Source organism: Myotis daubentonii, chromosome 2, assembly GCF_963259705.1.
Source record: "Myotis daubentonii chromosome 2, mMyoDau2.1, whole genome shotgun sequence".
Classification (NCBI taxonomy): Eukaryota; Metazoa; Chordata; class Mammalia; order Chiroptera; family Vespertilionidae; genus Myotis; species Myotis daubentonii.
Window position 1 is genome coordinate 56,604,403 of NC_081841.1, and position 25,937 is coordinate 56,630,339.

General features: G+C 48.0%; 2 protein-coding genes and 1 pseudogene across 9 annotated transcripts; 2 read left to right on the top strand and 1 right to left on the bottom strand.

The window, feature by feature from the left end:
* Positions 1 to 363: 363 nt before the first annotated feature.
* Positions 364 to 15,308, bottom strand: PAN2 (poly(A) specific ribonuclease subunit PAN2). Of its 7 annotated transcripts, none has more exons than XM_059683266.1 (26): positions 15,153 to 15,307; positions 14,137 to 14,522; positions 10,639 to 10,808; positions 10,406 to 10,526; positions 10,166 to 10,243; positions 9,563 to 9,830; positions 8,798 to 9,140; positions 8,498 to 8,594; positions 7,546 to 7,665; positions 7,226 to 7,345; positions 6,598 to 6,726; positions 6,273 to 6,472; positions 6,028 to 6,161; positions 5,780 to 5,886; positions 5,471 to 5,569; positions 5,029 to 5,102; positions 4,775 to 4,922; positions 4,334 to 4,477; positions 4,140 to 4,199; positions 3,829 to 3,919; positions 2,648 to 2,805; positions 2,404 to 2,547; positions 2,094 to 2,273; positions 1,875 to 1,968; positions 1,397 to 1,594; positions 364 to 1,064 (listed from the first exon to the last, which is right to left on the bottom strand). In XM_059683266.1, exons 2-26 carry the CDS (start codon positions 14,416 to 14,418, stop codon positions 1,030 to 1,032), a joined length of 3,594 nt encoding a protein of 1,197 aa, XP_059539249.1. In that variant the 5' UTR covers positions 14,419 to 14,522; positions 15,153 to 15,307; the 3' UTR covers positions 364 to 1,029. The 7 variants fall into 7 exon arrangements, with proteins under 7 accessions (XP_059539249.1, XP_059539247.1, XP_059539248.1 ...); XM_059683264.1 differs by having other exon boundaries at positions 6,016 to 6,161; XM_059683265.1 differs by having other exon boundaries at positions 6,028 to 6,164.
* A 3,477-nt stretch (positions 15,309 to 18,785) lies between these two features.
* Positions 18,786 to 20,309, top strand: LOC132227764 (elongation factor 1-alpha 1-like; annotated as a pseudogene).
* Positions 20,310 to 22,127: 1,818 nt separating this feature from the next.
* IL23A (interleukin 23 subunit alpha) lies at positions 22,128 to 25,807 on the top strand. Of its 2 annotated transcripts, XM_059683270.1 has the most exons (5): positions 22,128 to 22,488; positions 22,613 to 24,098; positions 24,280 to 24,387; positions 25,085 to 25,231; positions 25,344 to 25,807. In XM_059683270.1, exons 2-5 carry the CDS (start codon positions 23,925 to 23,927, stop codon positions 25,503 to 25,505), a joined length of 591 nt encoding a protein of 196 aa, XP_059539253.1. In that variant the 5' UTR covers positions 22,128 to 22,488; positions 22,613 to 23,924; the 3' UTR covers positions 25,506 to 25,807. The 2 variants fall into 2 exon arrangements, with proteins under 2 accessions (XP_059539253.1, XP_059539252.1); XM_059683269.1 differs by having other exon boundaries at positions 22,128 to 24,098.
* The last annotated feature ends 130 nt before the right edge of the window (positions 25,808 to 25,937 follow it).

Sequence of the window (25,937 nt, forward strand, 5' to 3'; positions counted from 1 at the left end):
AATAAAAAGCTCGTTTCAATTCCCTGGAAACTACATCTCCCAGGGAGCACCGCAGCACCACGCAGACCCCGTTAGTAGCCACAGGTTGTAAGGTGTCCCGGGACCTGTAGTTTGTCAGCTTCTCCACTCCCCTTCCACCGTTAACTGTACGTCTGAAAAGAAACCGACCTGAGGCAGCCACAGCATTGACCAAACGCTGTCCAGGTCAGACATTTATTATACTCCTCCAATATCCTTAACTTTGGACTCCACAGAGCCTTACCTTTAATTCTAAGTGGGAATTTAAAAGCCTTAGATTTCCCCATTTGTAGACAACACAGAGAAAGGAGAGGAAGGCCAAAGAGAACCCCACACTCGCAGGTCTCCAATGAGATCGATGACAGTCAATAATATTTTTGTTTTTATTTTATAAAACATGCAGTTTAAAACAAAACTTTAAAAAATAACAAGAAAACGAAACTTGTAACAGGAAAGTGGAGTGGATGGAAGACAGATGCTTCTCAGCTGTCGGCAGGAAGGAAGCCAGCAGCCAAGCCTTGTCTTGGACTCAAAGGCCCTTTTGGCAATGATGGTGTTGGCAACACTGGTTTGCTAGGGCCACCAAGACTCTGTATGCTGGCTTCCTGGCATTCTTCAAGCAGTCACAGACTTGGGCTTGAGCTAAGTCTTGAACTACTGTTGTTGTATCCGGTTACTCTCCAGTACCTAGCCAACTAGGAACTGCAAGTTTTGGTTCCAGGATCTTCTTTGCCTGGATATTAATCACCCAGGATATTTATTAAGAATACCAATTACTTTTCATCTAGAGTAGACTCTGTTTTTTGCAAAGGATGTAAAAGGAATCTGGCTGCTAGACCCTTTGCAACAATTCTGTTGCATTCCAGTTCTATTAATAGCACCACCTGTAAACCCTGAGCAGGTTCAATTCTGGAAGTAGACAGGGTATAGCCAACTTAGGAAGCTATCTCCCAGTTCTGAGGCCACAGAACACTGAAGGGAGAGGCAGAAGCTGGTTGGGAGAGGATGAGGTCAGAGTGCCAGCACTGAAGAAAAAACAGCTGCATCTGTCAGAGATAAAACCAAGAACATTGACTCTTAAGGTGAGTGAAGAAAAAGTACCTTGGATTCTTCTTAGGAAGGAAAAATGCAAGAGGAAAGCGGGCCTGGACCTGCCCCAAACATTTCAGAACTGGCCAAGAGGAGAGTCTCAGCAACAAAAGCTATTTCACTGACGGTTGGATTAAATGCTTTGTACACTGTTAAGTGCTTTGCAAGTATATAAGGTAGGGATGGTACTGTTAACATCATCATCATTATGATTATGGTGGGTATAATTGTCACATATGCAGTCAAAACCCACCCAGTTCAGTTTCCCTTGTCCCATCCCAGGCCTTACTCTTGGGACTTGTCTGGCCCTCAGGCTCAGGCACCTTCCAGTCCATCTTTCGGCCCTTCTCATACAGGCCCTTGAGCACTTTGTGGAAGGACTCGGGCTCAGTGCCATTCTTGCTTAGCTCCAGATACTTCTGGTAAAGCTGAAGGGCTGTGCGTGCATCTTCAATACTGTCATGGGTCTCCCCTTGAATCTTCAGGTCTGGGGAGGCAGAGGTGGAATAGTTTGAGACCTAGCAAAGGAAGATAAGAACATGTCCCCTACTCACATCCCCAACTCCCAATAAGCAATAAAAAACCTACTGCCTTTAAGAGAAGAGGCCAAACACCATTCCTGGTGTACAGAAGGGATATTGAAGCTAATTAAATCCTCTAATAACTTCACCACTAACTCGGGGTCCTTTTTCCTCCCTTTGGTCCCTCCAACACTTTTTCCTGCTCTTAATGAGCTCCACAAGGATCTTCAAGGCAGAGCAACTCACCCAGAAAGTACCAAGCAAGGAATCGCAGGGAAATCATTCGTTTTCGGGGCATGTGGAACAGATAGACAGTGTCAAGGACTTGGTCCTTGGGCACCTGGCAGGAATAAAAGAACGGACGGCTAAAGATAAGGGAGCCCATATGTTCCCATTCCCCAAAGGCACAATGTATACCCTGAGTGGCCCACACGCAAAGAAGACTTAAAATAGCCCTGCCCGAACCATGAGATTGATGACCCGGAAGTCCTTCTGCAGACCATGACCCACAAACTTGACTCCAATGTCTATGAGAAAACGAAGCTTTAAGTAGGTAGACTTGAGAGTTGTGAGGTGCTTAGAGGAAATCTTGGCATCGAGATCTCCTGGCTTTATTCCTGAGTATTGAGTCAAGTAATCCACGACCTAGGGATAGAAAAAAAGACAAGTCTCTCAGGAAGTGAGGTTCAATCTCCCCCTGCCACTCCTCCCTGGGTTCCAGAGCCCTCTACAGAAGCACAGGGTCTGTGCCACTTGCACGTCCATATTCTAATACCTGCTCCTGGGTAGAGATGTAGTCGTCAATGAAAGGGATACCCTCATTGGGCCCCTGGCCCCGAACACAGGTAATCCTAGCTACTGACATCTGACTTGGTTTGATGGTAGACTTGGTACCATCACTGCGCAACTCTGCTTCCTCCTGCATAAGAAGAGTTAATAAGGAAATCAGACAAATACTTATGACTCTTAGTATCCCCAGATTTCTGCTCTAACATTCCACACTTTTCGGTCTCGGTTACCTCATTGAGGGTGACGAATTCCGCATCCAGGCCCACCAGGTCCCCAGCCTGTGGCATCTCGTTCAGCATCAGCGGAATAAAGGTAGTATGTGTCTTCCGCTGCTTCCGTGCCAGTGAGGCTTCGGCCATCAGGACACTTGCCTCAATAGGGTTCTTGACTGAAAGGGAGAATCCAGAAGACACATTGCTGGGGGCAGGGAAGTGACCAGGGGAGGGAAGCCCAAGGTAGCTGACCAGAGACCAGGTCTACACTGTGATCCCTCAATAATTAAAGCATATGAGTAAAAAGATCACGTCTGATGAACAAAGCAGGTAGATGGAACAGGTAAATAAGAAATGTGATAAGGCCCTGGCTGGTGTTTCTCAGTGGTTAGAGCATCAGCACATACCTGGGTTGCAGGTTCAATTCCCAGCCCTGGTTGGAGCGTGTGTGGGAGGCAATCAATCGATGTGTCTCTCTCACATCAATGTTTCTCTCTTTCCCCATCCTTCCTTCCTTTCCACTCTCTCAAAAGTCATGAGAAAACATATCCTTGGGTGAGGATTAACAACAACAAAGAAATGTGATAATGGAAAAAAAAAAGCCAACAGAAAGGAAAGAATAAGATTTTCATTTTGGACTTTAGCTTAGAAAATCTACAAAAATGAAGTTACAGTTTAAAGGCACCAAAAAGGGACTTAATAAGGAGTTCATTTCCAAAAGAGATCTTCACTTGAGGATAAGAATGATTAGACTCAAAATCATAACCTTAGCTACTTGATCAGACTTTTCCCCAACACCTCCTTCCCACTATACTTTCAGGATCTTCAGCTTCTAAATTTAAGGGAGTAGGACTCCCTGGAAATATTAACACTGGTTGCAGATCTTAAATTTTTTTTAAAGCATGCCTCTTTTTTATTGATAGATTTTTTTTTTAGAGAAAGGGAGGGAGAGGGAAGGGGGGGAGAGAGAGAGAGAGAGAGAGACAGACATTAATTTGTTGTCCCACTTATTTATGCATTCATTGGTTGCTTTTTGACTAGGATAGAACCTGCAGCCTTGGTGTATCAGGATGATGCTCTAATCAACTGAGCTACCCAGTAAGGGCCACAGATCCTCATCTTATAAAGCTACTTCCCAGGTCTCTTCCTGAAGACCAATCTAAACTACCCACACCTTGGTCTACTCTTGTACCACTTACTGTTCAGGCTGTATTTAGAATTAAGATTTCTTTTGGTGTAATAAAGGATAGCAGGCACTTTCCAATTCATGTCAAACTGCACAGCTTCATGCTATAAAAGAGAAAGCACTTAATGGCCTACATATATGTCCCTTTTCCCCAAATTAGACACAAGATAGGACTCTGGTGCCACGTTTAGCTCTGCTAATGCTTATAATTCTTGAGAACCCATCCCTCCCTCCTAAGTTTGTCTGGCATTCTCTAGGGCACTGAGGATGAGGATGCTAGGAAAAGGGGAGATGCAAGGGGAAATGCAATGTGTTACAACTAACCTTATCAATGGGTTCAATAAGAAAGTCATTGAAGAGATACCACTGCTGGTGGGTAACACCCTATGGAGATACAGAGAAAGACTGATGCCGAAATGATGGCTGGACCACTCTGCCTCAGACTGAAGGTAGGACAGATCTTGGATTCCATTCTGGCCACCACCAGGAGTGTCCCTGCACTGTATTATGTCACTCACCTCCTTGCGTTGGTGGTAGGTCTCTCCAACTTTGATGTGAGCCACCAGGCTGCCCCCTGTGCGTGAGTCCAGGATGTGTACCACAGTAGCCATCAGGTCATACACATAGACACCATGTTCCTCCTCTGCCCTGGCTGGGCCCCACTGTGAGGGGGGGTACCCAGGCTGCTAAGCTAAGTTTACGGATGGGGAAGGAAGGGGAACGGGGATAGAGGACAAGGAGTTTGGGGTATGGAATGGGGCACCACAGTGGCTTATCTCCATCCTAGCCCATCTATGACTCCCAGCAATGAACTGAGTGACTGGAGAAGCCCAGAACTGCCAAACACTCAGCCTTACTCCCTTTCTTTTTCCTATACTAAGTTCCACCTTCCCCCTGCCCTGCTTCTGCCCCATCCCTTTCTTCCTTATTCCCCCTCCTCTTCCCAATTTTCCAACAACCTGCATCTCATCCCCATCAGTCCAATTGCAAACATCCAGTCCTTTGTTCTTGGTCAGCTTCATGCGAATAGAGAAAGGAAGCCAGACATTCTTCAACTCCTCAATGGAAGGACACCTCAGCATGCCCTCGGGACTCCCTAGTTCCTTCCTATCAGGACAGGAGAATGAGAAATTTGTTCTGAGGAGATCTAGCCAGTGACAAGAGGAGCCGCTGGGTAGTTCAATACTTTGGTCACTCCCAAGACAGTACCTACCAATCAGCCAAAGCAAGCTCCGTGTTCTTGGAGATTTCCCCACTGTGCTTCTTTATTGCCATCTTGAAGGCAACCTGAACACAAAAGGAGAAAATATCTGATTCTTCAGGAATATTAATCATATTTGGAAGTCACTCAGAAGAGGGAGGAAATTAAAAAGTACTCCTTTACTTGTATGCATGCATATAAGCATAACCAATGGACATAAGACACTGGGTGATAGGGGAGGCTAGGGGACTGTCTAGGGCGGGGGGATAAAATGGATACATATGTAATACCCTTTGTAATACTTTAAGCAATAAAAAAAAATAAAAAAAAAAATAAAAATAAAAAAAACAAAAAAACAAACAAAAAAAAAATAAAAAAAAAATAAAAAAAAAAAAGTACTCCTTTAAAAACAAAATAAAACTCCTAAGACCCTGTTGCCAGCCCTGGTCCTTACATCAGCCTGCATTCTCCAGAAATCAGCTTCTTTCAAGCTGTTCACTTCACAATTGATGACAAGAATGTCCGGCAGGTGGCGGATGTTGCGTGTCTGAATCTGAGAGGATGAAACAAACAAGGAATAGCAGGGCGCCGACAGGGAGAGAATCCTGGAGAGGAGCACTAAAACCTGGATCTGCATCCTCACACTGGCGTTCTCCCCACTGCCTACAGATCCCTGGATGGCAGGGCTCACCAAGCCCCAGATGAGACCATGGCTGAGTCCCCAACATGTCGGGACTCTAGTCCAGGGCAGCAGCCCACTCACCGTGGGCTGGTACTTCTCGCAGTTGTCACACCAGGCCTGCGTGTTCTGCTCCAGGCAGATGCTTCGCTTTAGCACCTGAGCAAAGTCACAGTTCTTCCCGGTTTTATCTGTAAGGAAACTGGATACTTCAATCTAGGTTCTCCCTTCTATCCACTATTAGTGTTAGTCCCCCAACACCCTCTCCTTGATGTTACAGGACACTGGGGGAGCCTTCCCAACCCAACTGCAGGGTATACCACTGTTGCTACCCTCAGGGTAGGAGAGAGTGAAGAGTAGAGTAGATGAGGCTCGCACGGTCTCACTGCCACAGCGGCAGAGGCTGCAGTTCTCCATCTCACAGCTGAACAGCTGTCCAATGACAGAGTCCCCCGATGAGCAAAAGCTGCTAAGAGTGGGGAGGGCGATATATGCACACTGAAGGAGTTATGAGACCCTGTCAGTCACAGAGGGGCCTGTCATGGTAGCTTTAACGATTCCTGTGCCAATTCCATACCTGCTCGCAGCACCTCGATAAGCCTGAGGTACTTCCAGCTCCTGCATATCCTGATGCAGCTGAGTGAGAATGAAGCGATTCCACCTCTGGATGAGCCTGGCCAGATTGCCCTTCCCTGAAGCCTCATCGGAGTCAGCCAGGATCAGACCGAGGGCTGAGGCCTCAGGAATGGTGCGGAATGCCCGAAGAAAATTACTGCCCTGAAATCCAAGAAGGGTGTTGCTGGAAAGAGGTTATTTTTTCTTGCGGCCGTTTGCACAAAGATATCTCTGCCTATTATCCACCTCCCTCCCTCTTTTATCGTCCCAGGTCCCCAGGCACTGACCTGACAAGGGTCACCTCGGGAGAGGTCCAACATGTGGAAGAGGAAGCCCAGCTCACATGCCAGGCAGAACTCCTTCTGGCAAAGGTGGTTCTGGATTAGGCAGCGAACGGGCTCCAGGAAATAGAGCACCTGGAGGGAAGAACAGGGGAAATGACACAGGCAACTGCTACGAGGAGGAAGAGACTGGAAGGGTAAGTAAGCGGGTGGAAATCCAAAGCAGGAGGAAATCCACTGAAGAAGTGGAGCTCACAGAAGAGTGTGTGGGGTAAAAAAGAATGGTAGAGCCCTAGCTGGTCTGGCTCAGTGGATAGAGCGTTGGCCTGTGGACTGAGAGGTCTCAGGTTCGATTCCGGTCAAGGGCACGTGCTTGGGTTATGGGCTCAATTCCTAATAAGGGGCGTGCAGTAGGCAGCTGATCAGTGAATATCTCTCATCATTGATATTTCTCTCTCTCTTTCCCTCTCCCTTCCTCTCTGAAATCAATAAAAATATATTTAAAAAAAGAAAGAAAGAATGGTAGAGGGGATCATCTTAAAGTGGGCCTGGTTGTGGGACATGGAAAGAGTTGTGGGGCCACAGAGAAGAAAGGCAGCAAGCATGTTCAAGTCACAGGAATATCCATCCTTACCTGGATCATGCAGTTACAGTAGGCATTGGGGATATGGGGCTCTAATCCAGCAAACAGGGTCTTATTGTAGTGTTTGAAGTCAAAGTCCTCCAGCCCTAGCTTGGAGTATTTGATGGTTACCTGAGGCAGAAACAGTCTAAGCAAGATGAAGATATCCTCAAAGTCCCCAGCCATGGCCCTCCCCAAAACCTCCCTCCTGAGTCCAGCACGGTAGGTCAGAGCTTCCCGAATGAGTCCTTCAGTCTCTTCTCATATGACCCCTTTCCCTGGGACCCTTCCCCTACACCCCGGAGGGGCCCTTCCGTGGTATTTCCCAGCACCTTGCGGTACTTCTTAGAGACCATGTGGAGATGTGGCTCCTCTTCCCGCCCGATCGGTGACTCAGTGACCTTGCTGAAGCTGTCAGATTCGCTGTCGGACTCCTTGAGTCGGTAAGGAATCTAGAATTTTTAAAAAGAGGTAACCTTGTTGGATGTCTTAAGCATCTTTGTTCCCACAACACTGACACAGTCACCAACTCCTCACCCTCACCTCACAGGGTTTTCACCATTCACTGCTGCTTTTTATTCCCACTACCTACTCATCACTGCTGGACAACTGGGGTGGCTTCCACACGGGCTCCCACATTCACTCTGCCCAGCATACTGCTACCACACTAACCCTCCCAGAATGCCCCTGTTAATGTATCACTTCTTCCATTATACACTGGATTTCAAGGCCTCACAACCAACCTCAATCTTTCACTGTTTCCTGGTATAATAGTTGCTCCTGCCAGACTGGTTGGTATAGTCCCCACTGGGTACCCATTTTGCAATTATGCCTCTTGAGACCTTACTAACACTGATCTCTCATCTTTAATATGCTCTGCTGTTATTATCTACTTACCCATCTCTCACCTCTTCAGCTCAATATTTAGCTCTTTCAATATGCCTGCCCTGACCACTCTGGCCCAGAGTAAGATTTTCCCTCCAAACAGCTCTGTCGATGAATGCTTATAACTCTCCTCTAGCACTTAACAATAGAACATACACATTTTTGTTATGAATAGCTCTTATTTTCTCCAACTAAATGCAAACTTCTTAAGAGCAAGGACTCTATCGTCTATGTCTCTGAATCCTCCCTAACACCTAGCATAGTAGCTTCAATTTAGTAGGCTTCAAAAAACCTTTCCTGACTGAAAACAAAAACTACTGAGGACTAGTAAAGGAAAAAGACAGGAGAAATGCCAGTGAGCTGGGGGGTGAGGGCTGGCCTCCTCCCTTCTAAACAAACCTGATTGCGCAGCCTGGTGCGGGGGTTGGGGGCATAGCCAATGAAGCCCACCTTCTTCATGGTGCGCAGAATCTCTGCGTCCACAGGAGGCGCTCTCCTGTAATGGAGTATTAGAGTTCTAAGGCTTAAAGGTTGTTGTGTCTACCCATCTAGTCCCCAACCCCCAGGGGCTAGATATAAAGAAGACACTGAAGGTAAACAAAGATCAGAAAAGAAGTAGAATAATAATAGGGCTTGCAGAGAGTTCCTGTATCTCAGCCCTTTCCCCACCCTACTTTTGGTCCAAAGGTGAGGTACAACCTGGGAGCCGGAGCAGAGTTGGCAGCAGGCCAGTCAGAGAGAAGCGTGTCCGTGGTGAGCGGGACAGGGATGAGGGACAGGGGCAGCAGGTCCTGGCTCCAGTCCAGAGGAGGCAGTGAGTCCACAAGACAGGGCAAAGCAAACTCGGTCTCCCGGGAGTAGGGGTTGAAGGAAGGCTCAGGGGAATCAGTCCAGAGGTGTACACAGCCTTCAGAATCTCCAAAGGCCAGGGCCTGCTTGCTGGCTGACACATCAAACGTCATCAACAGAGGCCCCACAGGATTCACATGAAAGATGTCTGCTGGGTTGGCCAGGCCTGTGGGTTCACAAAACTGGCATTGCCCTAGGAGGGAGGAGGAAGCCCGCTGAGCGAGCCCTGGAAGATGAAGGGCACCGTCCTTTTATGCCCTTCCTACCCTCTTCCCCTGGTATCAAGGAAAGATGAACCCCAAATCCATGTCTAGAGCTAGAGAGAATACCATCTGATACCTTCCCATAAACCACAGGGAGGTTTGGTTTGCTACACAGCAAAAGGCAGTTCTAAAGTGGTTTTGCCTGTTCCACCTTTTACCTTTTCCTGTGTTCGTCACATACAGGGGGGACAACAAAGCTTTAATCTCTGACCAAACCTAAGTGAGACCAGAGACCCCACTGAAAGGTTACTTCTTTCCCCACCAAAGAGGTTCCTGGGAGCATACTCCCTCTGGAGCCTAGTTCCCCTTTGCTCATCAATCTCTCTTACACCATCTTACATCCCCTTCATACCCGACTGGGAGATGATAGCGAGACGAGAAGTATATGTAGGGATGAAGCGCAAGAAGGCAGGATCCACGTGTACTTGAAGTGGTGTGATGGCACGCATCATGCGCAGATCATACACCTTGAGGAAACGGTCACAGGCGAGGCCGGTGAGGCGGCTGGAGAAGCCACAGCTGGCCAGCAGGTTGCCATGCACGTCAAAATCTGACAGACTCCCTGAGAAAGCATCAAACTCATGCTCCACCTTAAAAGTACGAAGGTCTCGCAGGGAAATCTGAAGAAGAGATACCTTGGTTATCTGCCAAAGATGGTATCAGGAAGGTACCTGCCACCTACTTAACCCCGAGAGGCTCCTGCGAAAAGAACTAAGGCTTTAGTTACGGGCATTCAAAGCACAGAAAAAGCCAAAAGAGAACTCACTCACCATTTTGCTTCTCAGGTCCCTGGTTACAACAGAAAACATCAGGCTGAAAGACTAATCTCATAGTATAACATGGCTAGATAGGAACTTCATTCACTGCTCCCTTCCCTCAAACTATAGGCACAGCACTGACAGAAAGGCTGGGCCCAGTCACATATCTGGTGGGAAGAAAAAGAGAACTCGGCCACCTTGCCAGATGTATGGCCACAGAAGAAGAAGCGGTTTGTCTGTCTCATGATGGCGACTCCAGGTGTCTCAACAGCATACTGGGGAGGGAAGGAAAAACAGTGAGAATGATTCTTCCCACAAACCAGGAGAACAGAAAGGTAACACGCATCTTAGGCATGTTCCCAGCTCAAGTATTACCCACCGCTTCCGCCACAATAACCTCAGACCGTGTTTGGGCCTTTCCTGCCCCAGGCTTATACCTTCTGCGTCTCCTGGACAGTGTTAAGGTCAATCTCCAATATGTGGTTCTGCAGCCCACCAACAAGCAGCATGCTGCTGTCGGTCAGCAGGAGGCTGTGCATGTCCTCACTCTCGTCCAGCCTGTGGGGGACAGGACAGGCTAAGGGGCCAGGGCCTTGAAAGCTTCAATCCTTTAGCCTTCCCATTCGGTGCGGAACCCTCTTTCCCAGTGCAGAGCTGAGAAGCCACTTACAGATAATCAAATATAATGAGGCCCCCACGGGCCATATACTTGAGGTTGTTCTTGGTGAGAAAAAGGATGCCATTCTCCAGGCTCTGGATCTGCCGAATGTCATCACTGCTGTTGACCTGAAACGATGAGTAGCGCTCCAGGGTTGGGCCAAAAAACGAAGTGGCATGACCCTGTAGGGGACAGAAAGATAAGACACCCTGAGTGGAGAGGCAGGGCCATCCCAAGATACACTTCAGGGCCTAGATACCACTCAGCTGGTTTTCGTTCTTGCTTCCTGGCCTTTCTGGCCGCAATGACTAAGGCATAAAGCTAGGCACCAATCTTAGTGAAAAACACACTGAAAATACCATCTTGTGTTTGCTTAATGCTTCACAAAGTGCTTCTGTTAACTCTTCCTCCTTTTATCCTCACAATGATCATACTGAGTAGGTAATGGCTCAGGTGGATAGAACCGTGTTAGGGACATGGGTCTGACCCCCCACTGGCCATCTGGCGTTCTTATGTTCCACAGTCAAGTCTTTCTCTCTTCAGCCATTAGGGAAACATGTACTGTGGGTCACAGGCTGGAATAGAGAGAATGTGAAACTCATTCCACCGTTGGCTCCTATGTCATTCACTCCTGGCTTCTCTCCTGACTCTTAGCTCATACCCTCCCTTCATGTGCTCCCCTTCTGACCACTCTTGAAACATGGCCATTCCCAGCCCACTATCTTCTCACTCACTGGTCTTCCTAGGTTATTTCATCAATTTTTAAGCTGATGAATCCTGATTTCTTTCCCTAGCCCAGACTACTGCCTCAAGCTTCAGACTTAAACATCCAAATACCTACTACACATCTCTCCTTTGATATACCATAATAACCTCAAACTCATTACTGCGTAAATTAAACACTTTTACCCCATTTCAAATCTTAACTGTACCATGATCTACCCACTAGACCAAGTCACTGGTAGTCAAGTCTTGTTTTACTTCCTAAATAACTCCCAAATCTGTTCTCATGTAGACATCTCTATAGTGCTTCTTCATTCAGGCCTTACTGTATTTTATGTGAACTACAACAGCCTGCAAACTGATCTCAAACCGTCCTTACCTCGTCCCCCTTAAATCAACCTCTGTACTGCTACCTCGATAATACACTGAAGTTGCAAACCAGACCACATCATTCTGGATAAAAATCTTTGGTGGCCTGGCCCTGGCTGGTGTAGCTCAGTTGGTAAGAGCGTCATCCTGTACATCAGAAGGTGGGGGTTCACTTCCCAATAGGGGCACATACTCAGGTTCTGGGTTTGGTCCTCAGTTGGGGATCGTGCAGGAGGCAACGGATTGATGTTTCTCTCACATGGATATTTCTCTCTCTCTCCCTCTCTCTCAGAGCAATCTTAAAAAGTCATTAAAAAAACAACAAAAAACCCTTTGGTGGCCTGAAGGATCAAGTCCAAGCTCCTTTAAGACACAAATGGGGCCCTAGCTGGTTTGGCTCAGCGGATAGAGTGTCGGCCTGCGGACTGAAGGGTCCCAGGTTCTATGCCGGTCAAGGGCATGTACCTGGGTTGCGGGTACATCCCCAGTAGGGGGCGTGCAAGAGGCAGCTGAATCGATGTTTCTAACTCTCTATCCTTCTCCATCTCCCTTCCTCTCTATAAAAAATCAATAAAATATATATATTTAAAAAGATACAAATGGGGCCCTGGCTAGTTTGCTCAATGGTTAGAGTGTCCACCTGTGGATCGAAGGGTCACAGGTTTGACTCCCGGTCAAGGGCAGGTGCCTGGGTTGCAGGTTTGATCATCAGCCCCAGTTGGGAATGGAGGCAACCAATCCATGGGTCTCTCTCATTCAATGTTTCTCTCTGTCTCCCCTTCCCTCCCTCTAAAAAAAAAAAAAAAAAATCAATGGAAAAAAATATCCTCAGGTAAAGATTAACAACAACAATAAAAAGATACAAATGGGGTTTTCTAGGATGTTCCCCCCCCCCATCTTTATGGCTCCCTAAATCCCTTCTACGTGGCTTAAAATGGGCTTCCTGGCCTAAACCCAGGTCTCTACTCAAATGTGACTTTATCAGAAAGTCCTTCCCTGACAAACTATCTCAAATGGCAACACCTCCACCCTTTATTACCTTAACACCTTTATTCACTGTATTTTTCTTAAAGATACTAAGCACCACCTGATATATTATAAATTATTATGGTTGCCTTTTAAAATGCTTATTCCAAAACTCGACCCCAGAGCAAGGCGTGGCACCTGGTAGCTCAAAAAACACTAGTTGAATGAAGAAATGTCTAACTCTTCAGCCTCAGCTTCCAGTCCAGTAAACCATAATGGTTTGTAGTTCCTGCAATCACTATGCTGTGTGATACACTGGGAATTTTTGTTGATCCCATTCCTTTTGCCAAGATAGCATTTTCCTCCCCTTTTCATCTGATTTCTACTCATCTCTTAGGACTCAGTTCAGGTGTCACTTCCTTCTGGAGGTCCTCTGACTCTCCTGTATGCTCACTAGCACCCAGTAAATATTTTTCACACTGGCATTTAGTAGTTTATATCCTAAATTCATAATTAAGTCAAACAGTTTAGTTTCTTCTAAAGTACCACAAATTATCTGTTTATATGTATTTTTTTCCTCATTGTCTTGTAAACTCCTTGAAGGCAATGATTATGTTTTATTCAGCTTAATTCGCTGGGCCTACCATAGCAGCAGATACTGTCCACTGAAATGAATGTATTACCAAAAAACCTTCATTCTTTCTAATGAAAAAACAATTCACACCTTATGGAAGGTAAATTAGTAAACCAAGGCTAGCATGTTATTTCTTCCAAAATCTTTGGCTCCCTAGCACACTGGCAGTATGCATACACATTTTAAAAAATCAACATTGGTAACTGCTCTCAGAGATTAAAATCAGCCCAGGAAGACAGAATCATTCCATATAAGCTATATAGAAACATGCATTAACCATTCTATAATAAAAATGGAAAAGAGAGGTTGCATTAGAGATTGGATCTGGATGGCTACAGATTAGCAAGATTAATCAAAGCATGGAATGAGCAAATTGTGGTAGAAGTGGGATGCCTTCTGAAAAAGCACACCTAGCCCTAACCGGCTTGGCTCAGTGGTTAGAGCGTTGGCCTGCGAACTGAAAGGTCCCCGGTTGGATTCCGGTCAAGGGCATGTACCTTGGTTGCAGGCACATCCCCGGTGGGGAGTGTGCAGGAGGCAGCTGATGATGTTTCTCTCTCATCGATGTTTCTAACTCTCTATCCCTCTCCCTTCCTCCCTGTAAAAAAATCAATAAAATTTTTTTTTTTTTTTAAAAAGCACACCTAGGTAACTCATTTCTGGGTCCCCTAGACTTCTTTGTCCACTCCCTTCCTCTTGGATTAAGGGAACCAGCTAACTCTTATCACTTCAATCCTGGCTCCCTGCAAAGCAGCGAAAGCCAGATAAAGCACAGCCAATGTCTCCTTTCAGCCCTTACAGAGGGGTACAGTTCTTACCCCATGGCTTCCCACCCACAGCATCTCCTCGTGCAAGTCAAAGTGGGAGACGGTGACAGGCACACCCACTTCAGCCACCACACTGTGCAATTCAGAGTAGACACCTTCCATTATGTGCACTGACTCCTGGACAGGAAGAGCCTCCAAGGCCACTCCCTCCGGGTCCAGCTCCACATTCTGCAGCAGACTTGGGTTCAGGTGGGCATCCAGGACGGGGTCCAGGGCAGAATGCATGGCTGGGGCATACTCCGCCAGTCCAGGGTCCAGACCCTCGAAGTTCATGATGATTGCAGCAGATTGGACCCGTGTCTCACCCTACTTTGCCACAGCCCCTTTAGATGCCTGACCCCAACCTTCAGCAGGACAGCACCAGTGGGCATCCTGGCCTGTAAAGGGAAAGAGGTAGCTAAGTCAAGGGTAGGCTCGGGTACTTATAGTAGTGTGTTATGTGCTATCTAGAGGAGGAGGAGGTAGGCAGCGGATAGAGCAGGAAGGAAGCGGATGGGCCTGAGCAGGGCAGAGGTGGTAACGTCTCCCTCCTCTCATCTAGGTCCTCTGTACTCCTCTCTCCCACTCTCCCACTCCCCCTTACGACCTAACCCCATCCTGACTTCCTTTCCACTTCCCTTCAGGCCTGCTCACTTGCCTGGTTCACCCCTGAACCATCACTGGAAGGAGCAGCAACTGCAGGGTAGGAATCAGGTTAGGGGGCTGTGGGGCTGGGTCCCCAGAGTCAGGGCAGGGAGTGGAGGGCAGGAGGAGGAGGACAGGAGAAGTCAGTTTCCCAGAGCCCTCTGTGATATTACCCAGGATTCTCTAGGGGGACATAAGAAGGGCCAGTTCCCACAATGGGGGCGGGGGTAGGGTAGCGTGATGGAAAGGGCTAGCTACCCAGAATTCCCTGGGGGAACCAGAGACATCAACTACCCAGAATTCTCCCCCGGCAGCGGGGAAGAAAGGGGACAGGGCAGGGGTCAGATGTGTTGCTAGGATGCTTGCGGGGATTGGGTCATTACCAAGATTTCTCCATGGCGGATATTTTGGAGCGCGTGGAATTAAAAGGAGTAGGGGGAGAGCCGGCGCCGTCAGCTCCGCGGGAAATTCCAATTTCCCCAATTCTCCCCCGCGCCTCAGGCTCAACCGAACCTACGACGGGAAGGAGGCGGGTCCCTCCGTCGCAGCGGCCAATCACGAAGGGCTTGGAGCCCACCTTAGCCAATCCGAAGGAGCCAGGGCCCGCCGGCTCCGCGAGCGGACGGGTGACGCAGATCGGGGCAAAAACAAGACGACGGCACGCCGGTGGGGACAAATGTCGTCAGGACCCGGCCCTGTTCGATGTGGTTAAGAAGTAACCCCTTGTCTTCGAAGCCTTCTTTGAACAAAACTGGAGGACGCCGGTTCTGAAACAGAACTTCCATGCTTCCCTATAACTTAAGAAACTATCATCAGGGAGCCTGCTGGGTATTCCCACCAGAGCCGGGTCACCCCCTCCTCCTCCGAGCTCCTGTGAACTCCTCCACCGCCTCTGACCCTGTTGCCCCCGAAACTCGCCGGCATTTCCTGTCCTTTCCAGATGTGGGAGAGAAAAATGACAGGCCGAGTAGCTGAGGTTCCGAAGGCGTCCGTCCGAAACTCCGTCTGTGTGCCGGCCTTCCCAGGGAGCGGGACCCTCGGTAGCAAATTCCCCGTCTCTTGGACGGACATTATCCCTCAGCGGGGCGTGAGCACAAGCAAATTGAGACATTCGCCTTCCCCAAACTCCTTTTTTTTTTTTTTTTAAGTCTTACTTGATTTTTTAGAGAGAGAGGAAGGGAAAGGGAGATAGAAACATCCATGAGAAAGAACATCAACCAGCTGCCTCCTGCAGGGATCCAGCCGGCAGCCAGGCATGTGCCCTGACAATCAAACTGGCCTCTAGGTGTACGGGACGATGCTCACCCACTGAGCACACGAGCCGGGCACCCCCCCCCCCCCCCCAGGCATGTTTGTTAAAGCTGGAGACATTGAAACAAGGACCGGCCTAGGATAGAAAGAGCAAAAGGAGGGAGCCCAAGTGGGCTGTTTGGGCTCTAAAAACGTTACGGGAAAGAAGCGAGCAAACGCGGTGCTGCTGTCAGCTCCCTGGACAGTCAGTGGAAAGGGGCCGAGGCGATGGGTTCAGGGAGTTAGACCACTAGCCTTGGAAGAGCTGCGTCCTGGTTGTAGTTCTGGCGGAGACGCTTAGGGTTTAAGAGAAAGAATTCAGCCCGAACCGGTTTGGCTCAGTGGATAGAGCGTTGGCCTGTGGACTTAGGGGTCCCAGGTTCGATTCCGGTCAAGGGCATGTATCTTGGTTGCAGGCACATCCCCAGTAGGAGGTGTGTAAGAGGCAGCTGATGGATGTTTCTCTCTCATCGATGTTTCTAACTCTCTATCCTTCTCCCTTCCTCTCTGTACAAAATCAATAAAATATTTTTTTTAAAAAAAAGAGAAAGAATTCACTGGAAGTGGAGACTGGAAGGAACCACCCCACCGCACCCCGCACACACACCTGCACCCACGCTGCCTTCCCAAAACTCTTACAGATTTAGTATCAACAGTTATTCCAAGGGATTCTTGGGGCCTTACTGTGAGGTTTAACTGCTTTGAAATGGATCCAGGCTGTGCGATGTCTCCAAGGCACATTAGCTCAATTTTTATTTATAGGGTGTCCTCCCAAAATGTATACAAACATTTTGAATAAAGGCAGTGTTTATTAAAATACATTTCTTTTTTTGTTTTTTATTGATTTCAGAGAGGAAGGGAGAGGGGGAGAGAGAGAGAAACATCAATGATGAGTCACTGATTGGTTGCCTTTTGCTCACCCCACACTTGGGATGGAGCCTGAGCATGTGCCCTGACCGGGAGTCGAACTGTGACCTCCTGGTTCATAGGTTGATGGCTTAAAATACATTTCATTTACAAATTGAGCTATCGGCTGTTAAAGTGTGTGTACATTTTTTGGGACACCCTACATATGTGTATACATAAATATATATTAATCCTTACCTAAGGATATGCTTTTATTTTAAAGAGAGGATGGGAGTGAGAGAGAAACATCAATTTGTTGCCTCTTATATTGGCCCCAACCAGGATCAAACCTGCAGCCTTTTGGTGCACATGTTGACACTCCAACCAACTGAGCCACCTGGCCAGGGCTAGCTCAGTTTTTGCTTGCTTATGTTTTTCTTTATTTTAGAGAGAGGAGGGGAGAGATAAAAACATCAATGAGAGAGAATCATTGATCGGCTGCCTCCTGCATCTCCTCTACCAGGGATCAAGCCTGACACCTGGGCATGTGCCCTGACTGGGAATCGAACTGTGACCTCCTGGTTCATGGGTTGACACTCAACCACTGAGGGCAGGGCTTAACTCAATTTTTTTTTTTTTTTACTTTTTTAAAAATAATTTTTAACAAACCCTTGTGTTGAGGGCTGACTTTCAATAGATTGCAGCGAGGGAGCTGCTCTGCTACATACGAAACCCCGACCCAGAAGCAAGTCGTCTACGAATGGTTTAGCGCCAGGTTCTCCAAGAACATGCATTGCGTGAAGGGCGTGGGGTCGGCCCCCTTTCCGGCCGCACCCCGTTTCCCAGGACAAAGGGCTCTCCGCACCAGACCCCTCCCGACGCGCGGAGGTGGTGCCCCGCCGCCCGCTGGCAGGGAAGGCGGGGGACCGGCTATCCTATCCGAGGCCAACCGAGGATCCCCCGGTGCTGGTGCTGCCATATCGTTCCGCCTGGGCGGGATTCTGACTTAGAGGCGTTCAGTCACAATCCTACAGATGGTAGCTTCGCCCCATTGGCTCCTCAGCCAAGCACATACACCTAACTCAATTGTTAAAGGCCACACAGAGGGCCTCTTCGGTGGAAGGAATTCCTCACAGAGAATAGTTTTAAAACATTTCTCTCCTTCACTCTGGCTGGTATGTACAGTGATTAGAACATTGGCTTGAGCACCCACCAAAGGGTCTTAGGTTCGATTCCCGGTCAAGGGTACCCGGGTTGCAGGTTCGAATGGGCCACCTACAGGAGATGTCTCTCTCACATCGATGTTGCTCTCTCTTTCTCTCTTTTCCTCTCTCCCTCCCTCCCTTCTACTTTCTCTGAAAAATCATTGGAAAAAAATATCCTTGGGTGAGGATTAACAACAATAACAAAAACAAACAAGCCCTAGCTGTTTTTGCTCAGTGGATAGAGTGTCCGCCCATGGACTGAAGGGTTCCAGGTTCGATTCTGGCCAAGGGCACATACCTAGGTTGCAGACTCAATCCTTGGCCCTGATAGGGGCACAGGCAGGAGGCAACCAATTGATGTGTCTCTCTCACATCAATGTTTCTCTCTCTGTCTCTCCCCCTCCCTTCCACTCTCTTTAAAAATAAATAGATCTTTTTTGTCTCAACGGGTTTGCCGCCAGAACACAGGTGACATGAAAACAATCATTAACTCAAACCCAAGATGGGAAAGGAAAAGATTCACATCAACATCATCGTCATTGGACATGTAGATTCTGGCAAGTCTACCACTACTGGCCATCTGATGTACACATGTGGTGGGATTGATAAAAGAACCATCAAGAAATATGGCCCTAACCAGTTTGGCTCAGTGGATAGAGCGTCGGCCTGCGAACTGAAAAGAAATATGAGAAGGAGGCTGCTCAGATGGGGAAGGGCTCCTTCAAGTATGCCTGGGTCTTGGATAAACTGAAAGCTGAATGTGAGTGAGGTATCACCATTGATATTTCCCTGTGGAAATTCAAGACCAGCAAGTATGATGACCATCATTGATGCCCCAGGGCACAGAGACTTAAGAAACACACACATGATTACAGGCACATCTCAGGCTGACTATGCTGTCCTGATTGTTGCTGCCGGTGTTGGTGAATTTGAAGCAGGCATCTCCAAGAATGGGCAGACCCGTGAGCACGCCCTTCTGGCCTACACACTGGGTGTGAAACAGCTGATTGCTGGTGTTAACAAAATGGATTCCACTGAGCCACCCTTCAGCCAGAAAAGATACGAGGAAATTGTTAAAGAAATCAGCACCTACATTAAGAAAATTGGCTACAACCCTGACACAGTAGCATTTGTGCCGATTTCTGGTTGGAATGGTGACAACATGCTGGAGCCAAGTGCTAATGTGCCTTGGTTCAAGGGATGGAAGGTCACCCGTAAAGATGGCAATGCCAGTGGAACCACACTGCTTGAAGCTCGGGATTGCAATCTGCCACCAACTCGTCCAACTGATGCCCCTCCAGGATGTCTTCAAAATTGGTGGCATTGGGACTGTCCCTGTGGGCCGAGTGGAGACTGGTGTACTCAAGCCCGGCATGGTGGTCACCTTTGCTCCAGTCGCGTTACAACTGAAGTGAAGCCTGTTGAAATGCACCATGAATTCGTGAGTGAAGCTCTTCCTGGGGACAGTGTGGGCTTCCACGTCCAGACACGTCCTGGTGTCTGTCAAAGATGTTCGCCATGGCAATGTGGCTGGTGACAGCAAAAGTGACCCACCAATGGAAGCAGCTGGCTTCACGGCTCAGGTGATCATCCTGAACCACCCAGGCCAGATCAGTGCTGGATGGGCACACCGCTCACATTGCTTGCAGATTTGCTGAGCCAAAGGAGAAGATTGGTCGTCGTTCTGGGAAAAAGCTGGAAGACGGCCCCAAGTTTTTGAAATCTGGTGATGCCGCCGTCGTTGATATGATTCCTGGCAAGCCCAGGTGTGTTGAGAGCTGCTCTGACTACCCTCCTCTGGGCCGTTTCGCTGTTCGTGACATGAGACAGACAGTTGCTGCGGGTGTCAAAGCCGTGGCTGAGAAGGCAGCTGGAGCTGGCAAAGTCACCAGGTCGGCCCAGAAGCTCAGAAGGTAAATGAATATCATCCCCAACACCTGCCACCCGTCTTACTCGGTGGTGGAAGAACTCTCAGAGCTGTGTCTCAGTCGGCCATTTCGGTTTAATAGTAAAAGGCTGGTGAGTGATTACAATGCGTCGTACAAGCTTCAGAAGGAAAGGGGGATGTTCTGTGGGCCATTTGGTTCTTTTGTGCGTGTGGCAGTTTCTACATTATTCGTTTTTAAAATCAGTACTTTTTAATGGGAACAACATGACCAAAAATCTGTCACAGAATTGTGAGACCCATTAAAATAACAAAGTTTAATGAGATAGCATACTGTTATGCTACTTTGGTAAAAGACTTCAGAGTTGGCCATGACCTATTTCCAGTGTTATATCTGCTGATACATTACAATTGGATAGTTCTATTAACATTTTTTCTGGGTGGGAACTTTGGTGTCCCCCCCCCCCCACTTTGTCTTAGAGGGAGGAATCACCTGTCTCTTCATGGAAAAAGCTGTGGGAAAGGGGGGATCTGTTGGTGTAACACTACATAGGTTAGGCCAGGTAAGCAAAGAGTAACTTTGTGTTGTAAGCTAGTTTCTAAAGGCCAAATTCTGTAAAGTCCAGGTGTTACATATCAAATTTTGTAGTTACATTGATATTGAGTAAATTTGTTGGTATGTCAGATTTTAGTTTCCCAGTTTTACTGGAATGTGATTCACATTTACAAATGCTGAGGTAGTTTAAGAACCTGATGTGAGGCTTAAATAGTATTTTTTTTAATATATTTTATTGATTTTTTACAGAGAGGAAGGGAGAGAGATAGAGAGTTAGAAACATCGATGAGAGAGAAACATCGATCAGCTGCCTCCTGCACATCCCCCACTGGGGATGTGCCTGCAACCAAGGTACATGCCCTTGACCGGAATCGAACCTGGGACCCCTCAGTCCGCAGACCGACGCTCTATCCACTGAGCCACACCAGTCAGGGCGAGGCTTAAATAGTATTAAGCACTGTCTTGCTGCAGTTAATTGTATACAAATTCTAGGAAAAATAAATGATGCTGGAAGTTGAAAAAAAAATCAATGGAAAAATATCCTCAGGTGAGGATTAACAAAAATAAATAATAAATAAATAAAATCTTTTTTAAAATCCCCAAAACACCACTTTTCTCCTTTGATAAAGGCTGGTACAGAGACCCCATAATTTAGACTTCCAGGACTCAGCATGGTCCTAGACTCAGGGAAAAATATCTTAACGCAGAGACACTGACCTGTCATACAGGTATCAGCATGAAAGGGTTGTCAGGCCGAGAACCGAATTGTTTGAGATGGGAGATGTTCAAGAAAGTTGTTCAGCCCTAGCAAGTTTGGCTCAGTGGATAGAGCATGGGACTATGGACTGGAAGGTCCCGGGTTCGATTCTGGTCAAGGGCACATGCCCAGATTGTGGGCTCGATCCCCGGTAGGGGGCGTGCAGGAGGTAGCTGATCAATGATTCTCTCTCATCATTGATGTTTTTATCTCTCCCTCTCCCTCTCTGAAATTAATAAAAGAAAAAAAAAGTTGTTCAAGAAAATCAAGATTGAAGATGTTAGAGAAAGTTTGTTCTCCAACGTCTCCTATCTTGAACAAATTGGTTCTCAACCAAGTTATTCATGGAAAAAATATCTTGGTTGTTGAATAAAACTTCGGTTCTCCACACCCCGCCCCCCATCCTTTCATGCTGATACTTGTATGATCAGTCACATGTCTCAGGAGAGAATGCTCAAGTCTGAGTCAGTTTACTGCTAAACCTCGAGTTAACATCTCAGGAAATTGTGCTGTGAATATTTTCTTTCTTTTTTGTTTTTAGGGGTCTGGAACGGATTAATTCAATTTACATGATTTCTAAAGGGAAAAATGATTTGGATTTTTAACAAATTGCTTCTTGAACAGCCTCCCAGAATGAATTTGAGAACCGAGGTTCCACTGCACTCGGCATAAAGTGAGAGGTGATATACAGGGTGGGGCAAAAGTAGGTGTACAGTTTTAAGTACACAAAAACAGTTTAATCTTGTATTATTTATTGATTATTGTGTCAGTTTTCCATATGAACCTCTGTAAACCTACTTTTGTATATTAGCTATCATTATTAACTCCCCGGGGGAACTTCAACTGGATTTGGAGCCTGGTCATCCAGCTGGAAAGGCCTACTTCGGCGTGTCTTGTGAATGTGATTTGCATAACAGTTAAAGCCCTGCTGACGTCAGGGGCTCCTTAAGCTCCAGGTCAGATCTAGTCCCGGAAGTAGTTCCTGCCACACGACCGTCCCACAATTGCCCCACCAATCTTGCTTCCTGCATGCCTCCAGCTCAACCCTTGCCCTTGTCATCTCCTCCCCCAGAGTTCCACTTCCTCCTCCTCCTTTTCACCTTTCATCTCCTATCTTGTAGGGCTCTCAGAATGGGAATCAGAGGTGGAAACATCATAGGACAACTTATATTAAAGTGAGGTGAGTTCCACTGCCATCACCAACTTCCTGATTCTGTGAGTATCCACTGTATGTGGGCAGCGGCAAACCATTTCTCACTCAAAGTGAGGTAACATCCCTGATGCTGAACATGTTTTATCCAAAGGATGGATTTACCAGAGAGTCATATTTGAATCAGAAGTTTCACTGGGCAGTTTTGACTAATTCTAAGGGAGACCTCTGTCCAGGGTAAGTTTCTCAGAGAAAAAGGGTCAACCTCTGGGGGAGGCTTTGGGAGCCATCCGTGTGGTCACCCCTGGCCTCATTCTGACATCCAAATTGTCCTGGGACCCTCCACTTAGGGTGGGGGCAGCCCCACATTTGAACCACCCTCCGCTCCCACGCCTAACCTCACACTCTTAGCTGTTTCACTGATGTTGCATCAGGGAGGGTGATGAAATCAGTGTCAGCGGATTTTACCCATGGATGCAACAGGCTGAAGGACTGGCCGGGGTCACTGAACTATGCGCCTTCAGCTATCCAGAACTCCTAGACTTCTTAGCCATGGTGGAGGGGCTGGAATATCTAAGCTGGACTTCTAGCCCTTGCTTACACTGGTGTCTCAAAAGAACCATCACTTGCATCCCACAAGGGCCATGACCCTTTGGGCCACTAAGGTTGAAGAATCAGATGGTTCTTAACAACAATTCCCTCCCTCCAACAGTCCTCCTACCCTCCACAGTGAGGCCGGAAGTGGGGGAGCCGTAACACTTTATATAGCAGTATGTGGCTGCCCAGTTCTCAAAGTGCCTTCATGTCCATTCTCTCTCAGTGAGAACGACACTGTTACCAATGAAGAAAAAGAAGCCCTCTTATCTTCAGAGGGTATCTGGTGGGAACTAAACTTCATTGCCATTTTATTGGGAAATAAATGAATGCTTATGTTTTGATTTTTCCTTAGGCAAGGGGAGGTAAGGACATTAGGTGGGGCGGGGCGGGGGGGGGGTAGTTTTGAGAGGCAGAAAGATGAGGAAAAGGTTAAACAGGAAGGAATTTGAGATTAGATTCATTTAAATATTCATTACTCCACCCCACCCCTTCTGGAGCCATTTCAATTCCTGGAGAGCATTACACACATGTCCTATCCCAGGCCTCCAGCCACAGCAACCGCACGAGTCATTTCCCCTGGAGCTGAGGCTGCTTACCTGGGCTCCCCACAGCGGGGATGATGCAGGGAGGGGAATCCCACCTGCTGTGAGTCACCTGCTAGTATAAAGGGCGGGTGTTACAATGCAGGGACCTTAAAAAGGGACTCAGACAAGGAGAGAAAAATAAGGGAAGCAGCGGAGAACCTCAGTGAACAGAGGAAGCCAAACCAGAGACGCACAGAACAGAGAGAATCGGGCTCTGAACAGGGGGAAGTGGGCAGAGATTCCACAAGGACTGGGGCAAGGCCGCCAGATTTGAGAAGCACCAAGATGCTGGGGAGCAGAGCCATGCTGCTGCTGCTGCTGCTGCTGCTGCTGACATGCTGGACCACTCAGGGCCGGGCCGTGCCTAAAGGCAGCAGCCCTGCCTGGGCTCGGTGCCAGCAGCTCTCACAGAGACTCTGCACACTGGCCTGGAGTGCACACCCGCCAACGGGACATGTGGTGAGTGGCACCCTCCGGGCCTAAGCAGGAGCCCCTCCGTGCTCTCCAAGGCTGCAGGACGGGGGACTCTGTGGCCTGGGTGGGAGCGGGAGGACAGGGAAGTGGGGCTCCTGGGAGAGTCATGGGCCTGAGTCCACATGGGGTGTGAAAGTGCTTACTTTATGCTTCTGCTCCATTCCAGGATCTACCAAGAGAAGTAGGAGAAGAGGAAGATGAGACGACAAATGATGTTCCCCACATCCAGTGTGAGGACGGCTGTGACCCCCAAGGACTCCGGGACAACAGCCAGGTGCTAAGATGAGGCTGGGCCACAAGGAAGGGAATGGAGGCATATCTGGGCGCCACGGTGAATTAGTAAAAGTCACATCTGTCCTTGTCCATTCAGGCTGCAGTGACAACATACCGTGGACTGGGCAGTTTATAAAGGACAGAAATCTCTCCACAGTTCTGGAGGCTGTGAAAAATAAAGTCACGGGGTCCACACCCACGGAGATTAGGGTAGCAGCATGGTTGGGCGAGGGCCCTCTTCCAGATCGTACCTCAGAAGTGGCGAGGCAGCGCCCTGGGTCTCTTTTATAAACTCCAGTGCCATTCCTGAGGGCTCCATCCTCATGACATACTCACCTCCCACCTCTTAATACCATCACATTAGGGGTTAGGACAGGGGTGGGCAAAGTTTTTGACTCGAGGGCCACAATGGGTTCTTAAACTGGACCGGAGGGCCGGAACAAAAGCATGGATGGAGTGTTTGTGTGAACTAATATAAATTCAAAGTAAACATCATTACATAAAAGGGTACGGTCTTTTTTTTTTTTTTTAGTTTTATTCATTTCAAACGGGCTGGATCCGGCCCGCGGGCCGTAGTTTGCCCACGGCTGGGTTAGGATCTTCACAGCTGGGTCTAGGAAAGGCAGAGAACTGGAGGGGTGTTTGGGGAATGGACTAGGGAGCGGGTCTCATTTTCTTTCACTGCTTTTTCTTCCCAGCCTTGCTTGCAAAGGATCCACCAGGGCCTGGTTTTTTACGAGAAGCTGCTGGGCTCAGACATTTTCACAGGGGAGCCTTCCCTGCTCCCCGATGGCCCCGTGAGCCAGCTTCACGCCTCTCTACTGGGTCTCAGGCAACTCTTGCAGGTATGCATTAGGGGCTGGCGCACGGCAGCTTGTAGTCTCTGGCAGACGAGGGTGGTGGCGGTGGTGGTGAAGGACCTAGAACCCTCTCTCATTGTGTCCTGTGTCCTTTCAGACTGAGGGGCACCATTGGGCGACTGAGCAGACCCCAAGCCTCAGCCCCAGCCAACCATGGCAGCGGCTCCTCCTCCGCCCTAAGATCCTGCGCAGCCTCCAGGCCTTCGTGGCTGTGGCTGCCCGGGTCTTTGCCCATGGAGCAGCAACCCTGAGCCCCTAAAGCCAACAGCTTAAGGATGGCCTCCAGATCTTCATGGCTAAGGCGAACCTGTCGGCTGAGGCACCTGTGAGCCAACAAGTGACTCAGTCATTAATTCTAATGGGACCTGCCCGTGTTGAAAAAATCACCAATACTGGCGGGTTTATGATGCGGACCCAGGACATGTTGAGTATTTATTAGAGGGGAAGGGAAATTTTGGGATTATTTATTCTACTGGCAGCAGTTTGAGGGGGAGGATTATTTATTATATTTATACTGACTTATTTACTTTTTTCAATAAACTTATTTATATGGATATTTAAGTCTAATTTCTAGGTTTGGTTGGGGAAAAGAAGACAAATGAAAAAACAGGGACGAGGGACTATAATATGCAACCTTCTTCTACTCTGGGGCTATGGTGGAGAGGGTATTTCCTTTTGACCCCCTGGTGTA